Below are 8,212 nucleotides of genomic sequence, written 5' to 3'. Positions count from 1 at the left end.
TAGGCTGGGGAGAGGGCTAAGAACTGTGTACTTGGCTGGTGGGGCACCCAGTTATTTTAAGTTATTGGATAATTGCCTTTCCTGAACAAGTTCCTTCACCAGCTTCTGAATTGCTGCCTTGTTTAATGTACCCCAGAATTTCTTGGGAAAGACAATAGAAAGAAACCATTTTCTAACCACGTGGACTTCTTGGAATTGAAGGGACTTTTTGAATATCTTACAAACCACAAAATTAGCATGTCATTAAGTACAGTATATATACAGTTGCAGAGTCTGGTAGACCATCATCCTCTCAGCTTCACCTTCTTCACTCTTGTCCTCTACTAACGGTAAGACCTTCAGACGTAAGTTTGAAATATTATTTTCATTATTTATTTCAAATAAATACTAGACTATATTATAGAAATAATATATTTACTTAAAGTACAGCTTTTTGAAATTAGGTATTTAAAAACAGATGAGATTACTTTAAAGGATAGGCTTTATGAAGGATAGGCTTTAAAAAGTCAGAAATGCCTAGAAAAATTTGGTACAAATTCCAATGACTACTGGCTTCATAAAAGTGGGAAAATGTAGTAAAAATGACAAAGCCAGTGACTATCGTAAAGGGGAGGCTAAGAATTGTCTTCTAATTAAGCTATCTTATTTGTCTTGATATATTTTACTAGAATAATGCACTCAAATTATATCATGGAAAACAGATATTTAATATAGAGTTGTTAGATACAGCCAATTACATGTTTATAAGCAAGAAGACTGTAACCATAAAACTTCTCCAGGGACTTGGAATTCTTGATCTAGTTCATAATGTTACAAGAAATATTAGAATCCATGTGGAAAATAGAAACACACTCTTCTATTTTCTTAAAAAGTAAATTCTAGAACAGTCAGAACTGACTTAGAAACAGTGATCATGGAAGTATGATGTGTTGAAAGAACTGTGGTTTAGAGCATACCACATAACAGTGAAGTTCTGGTTTAAAACTGGTATATAAAATGCCAAGAATTAAATATAACAACTGTAGTCAGATTCTCCCCACATTTAAAATATACAAAGGTACAACTTTCTTTTAATCTAGGATGACTGAAATATGTCCATGGAGGAGGCTTTAGGCAATGAAGAATTAATAATGAATAATATAACATCCATCAGAAAAACCAAAAACATTTCTCTTCACTAATAGGATAAATTTCTATTTTCAAGTATTGGAAAGAATGCTTTATAAATATATTTAAAATTTTAATTTCTATGCTGTGGTTACTCACATACAACAAAACAGTTAATATACATTACCTACCAGTTCACTCTAGAAGGGAGGCTCCAACAATCCTGAGAGACAAATATTTTGTTCACTGTTTGGCCACCTGTGAGTGCTCTGTACCTTTCAATGAATGGATTGTGAAATGTTTTGGTTGTTAGGAGCTCTTCATAGCTTTTGTAAGGCATTCATACAACTGATAACAAAAGAGAGGTAACCCAGAAGAGTGGAAAGAGCTGAGAGCTGAAGAGCACTGATGGTGGCTACAACTGAAGTCTGAGTGTAGTCTTTAGTAATAGGAGTATTTAAGAACCAGGGTAAATTTTGACTTGTTAACTGACTAATCTGTTACTAATTCTTCACTTCATTCACAGGACTTGACAGCCATGAAGGTCTTCATCCTTGCCTGCCTTGTGGCACTTGCTCTTGCAAGAGAGGTGTGTAAAGAAGCTTCCTAAATAATTAAAATGTAGGAAAGAATCTGTTCACATACACACAATAGCAGCAGTGATAGCTCTTAATGTATAATCCATGGAGAGTTTGGGATCTGTTTATTTAATCACCACTTCTTTGATAATCACGCAGTGTCTCAAAGTTCCTGTAGGGTCTACAAGGTGGAACAAATGCTTACTGCATTATTGCATCACAACTTCTCTAACAACTACAACAAAAATAAAAATAAAAAATTAAACAAGGCAATAGAAATGCATCAATTAAGTACATGACTTCACAAAAGTAAATTCACATGTGCAGCTTGAGTATCTCATTCTGATGATAAAGTGTGTGTATCTCTTTAGATGAGCAGGTCAAGTCTTACTGTGCCTCTCCAAAGAGATATTCAGAGGTGGAAATACAATCAAGAATAGTGGCTAGGCTATGAGTGGAGTCATAGGCATAATAAAAAGTGTTCAGTGGAAATTAAGGTAATTTTTGTCAGTCATCCAAGATTTTATATACATTTATATAATATGGTAATGTATCAATAAAAATTTATTACAAGATCAAAGAAATTGTAAATATAAGTTTTCAAGATTATAAAAGCCAATTATCTTTTTTTAATTTCTGAAAAAGATAAAAGACACTAAAATCAAATAGAAAGTGTTTAGTAACAAGGTAGATGTAGAAACTAATAATGTTCTTTTGGTTGTTTGTTTGCTTTTACAGAAGGATGCATTTACTGTATCCTCTGAGGTAAGAGTTTTTATTGAAACAAATTTCCAACTCTAAGATTACTACACTTTTAATGATCTTGAAGTCCTAATTTGATCTATAATTTAACATATATATGTATGTATTTTTGTTTACAGACTGATAGTATTTCCAGTGAGGTAAGGCAATTGTCTCCTGGAGGCAGTACATAGTATCTTTCTGTTGAGATATATTGTGTTACTCATATCTTAACATATGCTTCTCAAGTAAATATCCTTTACATGATTTTAGGGGCAGCAAAATATGGGGATAGCTTCATGTCCTAATCACATCAGTTTCTTATATGAAATGTTGTCACTGCTTCTTCAGCCCCTCTTTATTTTATAAGCTCACAATCTTATTCACTGCTGTGAGATTTCCATAATCTGACCTGGATTATTAATATTCACTGTGTGCCTTTTGGAGCACACTCATTGGCTAGGAGTTATAGCACCAACTAAAGAAATATTCCAATAGAAATGACCTGCTTACTCTATAATAGGTAGGCTGGCTTGCAGAAGGACATATTTAGTTTTTAAATTTGTCACTTATGTAAATAAGTATCAACAGGAAACAATGTAGTCCTAAATTTACCTGAGAGTATAACGTAGATGTCTTTACCTTGAAATACTTATCATTTGTTTATTATTTTTCTTCACAATGCTGCAAATACCCCAGAGGAACTATTCATTTCTCACAGTTCATTTGAAGCCTAGCATATTTGCAAGTGAATTCAGAGTGATCACTACAATATATTGTCATTAGTCTGCATTTTCAATTATGTTTTGTTTTAGGAATGACGTTTAAAAATCATCTGTAGACAGAGAAAGAAGCCAAGTTGTAGAGGGGATTAGCACTGTTTAGACATCTCTCTGTATACTTTGCTCACTAATTTATTTTTCTCTCTTGACTGCACTCACTCTTCTCATACACAATACATTTTAAATAATTTAACTATAAGTCCCATCAGCTTTCCCATTAGTAACCTGCTAAGATAACTTATTAAATACCTTAGTTTTCAATATGTATTGAAAAATTCTACTTATTCACTAGAAATAATGATTTTTTTTTTTACTTTTCTGAAGGAAAATGAACACATCAGCGAGGTAAACCCATTGTATTTTATTTCCATGCTTTATTTTTGAGGAGGATGAAAAGTTTGAGATTTTTAATGTATTGTTTATTTCCAGCAGAAACTTCAGAAGGTGAATCCCATGGGACAGCTGCATGCAGAGGTAAACTGCTCATCAAAAGATCAGGTCTAGAAAGGGCATGTGGGCATCAGCACATTGTCTCCATCATGGCTGCAGTTACTAGTGGTATTACATGTTCCAGTAGAAAACGTGTTCCTTTTATTTTCTAAGTGAGCACGTCAATGAAAGGACACGTTGATGATGTGGCACTGAACTGACAACCTACAGGATGGAGAATCTTGCGAGTCTCTCTGTTGTATATTCATTTCACTCCTAGGCCAAAAAAAAAAAAAAAAAAAAAAAAGTTCTTAAGAATTTCTCATGCATGTAGTTAACTGTCTTTCAGTAGAGTCAATGGTTTATAAGCATATTTTATTTTGTGATAGCATTTACATTTTTTGTTTATCTGGTCTTAAGGACCATTTTAGTTCACAATAAGGGGAGTGAGATATGGAGCAAGTGAATGCAACATTGCTTGAGCTGTGACGTAAAGTAGCAGAGCATGCCTTCAAATCACTGGTTATCTGAATAGCACCACGTTCCACGTGTATACCACACTTCTAGTTATACACTCAACAGAGTATAATGGAGTGTAATAGTTTACCTTAGGTTTTTATTTTCCCCTGCAAATTGCTTGCTGCTCACACTATATCTTCAAACCAACTAAAAAATTGATATCTCACTAAACCCTTTAAAATTAATTATACAAAATCAATTTGTTCTATTATCAACCCACAGAGTATGAAAAGTCAGTGCTCTCTCATACCGACGTGTATAGCTACAGATGTAGAAATGGCTTGGGATAAAGTGAAAAGACTTTGAAAAATCTTGAACATCAGTTTTATTTTACACTATAATTAATCCAAGAATAGAATAGGTTAGAAATCCTTTAAGCACACTTCACTTATTTTCATTATGTGACCCTAGACAATGCTTTCTTATTTTGTCTATCTTAGAAAGAAAAGCCTTACTCTGTACTCCAGGATTTCCTAGAACTTACTTTTTATCCTTGGTTGATCTCAAATTAATAGCAATCCTCCTGCATCAGGCTTCAATCTGCTAGATTTACAGCCATTAGACATCGTATTCAGTTAGGCCAAGGTATTTTTTTAAGCAATGAAGGCTTTTGTAGTTGTTCATTCTTTTGTTTATCATTAGGTCAAAGATTATTAATTAATCAAGAATGTCGACTTTGCCGAATTGTGAACTAAAGGTTCTTCTCTTTCTAGGATGTGCTCCAGGCTAAAGTTCACCCCAGCATCCAGTCACAACCCCAGTCCTTTCCATATGCTCAGACCATCTCTTGCAGCCCCCTCCCACAAAGCGTCCAGCCTATTGCTCAACCACCTGTGGTGCCATCTGTTGGGCCTGTCATTTCTCCTGAACTGGAATCCTTCCTGAAAGCTAAAGCCAGCATCCTTCCCAAGAGCAAACAGATGCCCTTCCTTAACTCTGAAACTGTGCTCTTTAACTCTCAAATCCCCAGCCTTGCCGACCTTGCTAATCTGCACCTTCCTCAGTCTCTGGTCCAGCTCCTGGCACAGGCTGTGCAGGCTTTTCCTCAGTCTCCCGTGGTGGTTTCTTCTCAGCCCCAGCTGTCTCTTTCTCAGTCCAAAATTCCGTACCTCCTGCAGCAAGTAGCATCCCTCCTTCCACAAGATATGTCTGCCCAAGACCTTCTGCAGTACCTAGAACTTCTGCTTAACCCCACCCTCCAGTTCCCTGCTACTCAACAACTTCATTCCGTTTCTGTAAGTTCAAATTTTCTTCCTTTTAATTTTTATATATATATATATATATATATATATATATATATATATATATATATATATGAAGACAATGATAAAGGAAATGAGAGCTCTGGAATGAAAGATTAGATGTATAGTTCATTAATAAACAGATGACCCTCAGGGTTAGCTGTCAAACCGAATCACCTGGAGATCTTCATGTTTAACCTAATTCTCAGTGCCTACTGCCTAGTTACTCACAGATTCCGATATAACAGGTTATCTAGATAAAGTAATGGCGCGTTGAGAACAGATAAGTACACTGACTTAATTGGTAGATTCGGAATTCTGACTCAACAAAGTATCAATCTAGACTAAACCACAATTAAATCTGCCAATCTTACTAGATTTTGGTAACAAATTATTTTTTGTAGAGTTCCAAAATTTGCTTGAGCATATATATTATTCACATACTGCAGTTTATTTGTACTTTTGACTTTATGTACATGGAGTCAAAAGATCGTAGTGTTTCATTTGCTACATGGTACACACTTTAGGCAAGTGTTGGAGTAAGAGGGAAATGTATATTTATTTATTTTTATGTTTGTATTTAAGGTCTAAGAAGATTTCTGGGTTATTTTCTCCTCCTTATTTTTTTGGTAAGTTCTTGGAAACTAAAGATTAGAATGATACATTTTATATTTTATATGTCTTTTTATATTTTATTCTCATATATAGACACAACAGAGTAGCAAATTTCATCAAAGTATTCACTTACTACTATGGTTTCACTGGCTGACTGCTTCTTATCAACATGACACTAGACAAAATTTATATTTCAAGGGGCTTTCATTTTATTTATTTGCCACTGGCATATATCTATCTTCTTCCAAAAGCTTTTATCTTTATATCTCATATTATGCTTGAAAAAAAAGCAGAAATGAAGTTTTCTTATATTTTATGTGGATATATTTTTGCTTTTTTCACAGGTCAATTTTCATTTCAATGTGTAGTGTAGATCTCATAAATTTTATATTTACTGCATGTAAAATTGTTCTTTCATTCATGAGTCAAAAATAAGTTACCCAGGTATTTAGAGCCACAACAGAGCAGAGAATATAGCTTTGAGATTCTAAACTGTAAAAACACTTCACACTGAACAAAGACTATATATTCTGCAATAATTTCTTGTGACCTGATTTGGCATTGAATAGGAGTTTCTATGTCTCCAAGAAGAAGATCAATAGAGCATGTTTATAAAACAATTGGTTTTAATTGTCAGAGGCAAATTAATATGACATAGCAGTTCTCAACCTGTGGGTCAAGACCCCTTTGGGGGCTGAAAGACTTTTTCACAGAGGTAGCATATCAGATATTTACATTGTGATTTATAACAGTAGCTAAATTGCATTTATGAAGCAACAATAAAATGATAAAGTATATAATTTTTATGGTTGGGGGTCACCATAACATGAGAAACTGTGTCAAAGGGTTGCAGCATCAGAAATGCTGAGAACCACTGATTTAATACAACAGAACTGACTCTACATTTTTCTTTCACAGAATTGACTGAAAATGGAAATGTACAAACCTTTTCATCTTTGGATCATGCTACAAAAATGATATATTTCTGAATGAACCTACATGGAAAAAAAGAAATTTTATTCTTATATTTATTCTATGTATAATATGGCATTCATTTGAATTTGACCCATGGACTCTCTATGCTTCTCAATTATATGCAAAAATGCAAGTCAATAATGTATACAAAATAGTTTGTAAAAATTGGATTTATTATTCATATTTCTTTGAGAACCTATTTCCTTTCCAGTCATTTCAATAAAATAATCTTTTAGGCATATTAAATTGTCTTGTCTTTATTATAATTTTCTAAACTTTCTAAAGATTATTCAGTTTTAATGTAAGCTTATTATGGACATTAAAATTTATCATATGATTAACTACTGGGGAGTGGCAGACCAATATTATTTGTAATCAAAGGCTGAAGCCTGAGAAACAAGAGTCTGAGTCCAGAGTGATATACATAGTGAGTTCTGGTAATCTGCTACCTAAATGAGAACTTGTCTAAAACCAAAATAAAATAAAGTACTAATAAATAAAAATCCAAAAGAGAAAATACAACAAACATACCCACGATGATTGCATTAAGAACATCTGTAAATCAAATGTAATGTTTTGAAATGATGATTAGACAGATATCAAAGTGCAGAGGAAAAGTTAGCTTGCTGTATATATTCCATCTGTGCCTTGCAATCTTGGTTTAAATATATTTTCCTGCGCAATTATTACATCTGTGACTGACAAAAAGGATCTTATACTGAGTAGTAAATTTTGTGGTCATTCTAGGAAAATAGTTTCTAATGTGAAGTTTGTTGTTTACTTCTGTCACATGGTAGCTAAGCGAGGCTTTTGGAAGTGGGTGTTTCTTCTTTCATTCTTTCATTTTCCACATTTGTTAAGTGCCACAACCTGAACTTCTAATTCCATTTACAGTAGATATCAGTCCTCTACCACAATCAGAACTTTATTAGCCCAGTAAAGTAAGTTGTATGTGATGTTCTGATTACCTTTATTCTTCACTATGTTGTGGTATGCTCTCTCTCTCTCTCTCTCTCTCTCTCTCTCTCTCTCTCATAACTTTTTCACTTATACATGATTCATTTTATTTAAACATTTTCAATATAGAGTTGATGTCCTGAATTTGTGCAGTAACTCACATCTAACAAGTAACCTTTCTTCTATCTCCAGTGTTTCCAAATCCTTATTTTACTATTATGAAAAAAAGCCTTATTTGGGCTCAGTTGTTTCTCTTGAAAGGAAACAC

The 8,212-nt window shown here is 33.7% G+C and overlaps 1 protein-coding gene across 2 annotated transcripts; it reads left to right on the top strand.

Moving 5' to 3' along the window:
- The first annotated feature begins 264 nt into the window (after positions 1-264).
- Positions 265-7,214, top strand: Csn2 (casein beta). 2 transcript variants are annotated; one of them, XM_076937742.1, is made up of 9 exons: positions 265-329; positions 1,634-1,696; positions 2,424-2,450; positions 2,567-2,587; positions 3,533-3,553; positions 3,641-3,682; positions 4,870-5,391; positions 5,983-6,026; positions 6,931-7,214. In XM_076937742.1, exons 2-8 carry the CDS (start codon positions 1,646-1,648, stop codon positions 5,986-5,988), a joined length of 690 nt encoding a protein of 229 aa, XP_076793857.1. In that variant the 5' UTR covers positions 265-329; positions 1,634-1,645; the 3' UTR covers positions 5,989-6,026; positions 6,931-7,214. The 2 variants fall into 2 exon arrangements, with proteins under 2 accessions (XP_076793857.1, XP_076793856.1); XM_076937741.1 differs by having other exon boundaries at positions 3,638-3,682.
- Positions 7,215-8,212: the final 998 nt, after the last annotated feature.

This window comes from Arvicanthis niloticus, chromosome 7 (genome assembly GCF_011762505.2).
Source record: "Arvicanthis niloticus isolate mArvNil1 chromosome 7, mArvNil1.pat.X, whole genome shotgun sequence".
Taxonomy (NCBI): Eukaryota; Metazoa; Chordata; class Mammalia; order Rodentia; family Muridae; genus Arvicanthis; species Arvicanthis niloticus.
Note: the sequence above shows the minus strand (reverse complement) of the source record. Positions and strands in the feature narration are given on the sequence as shown.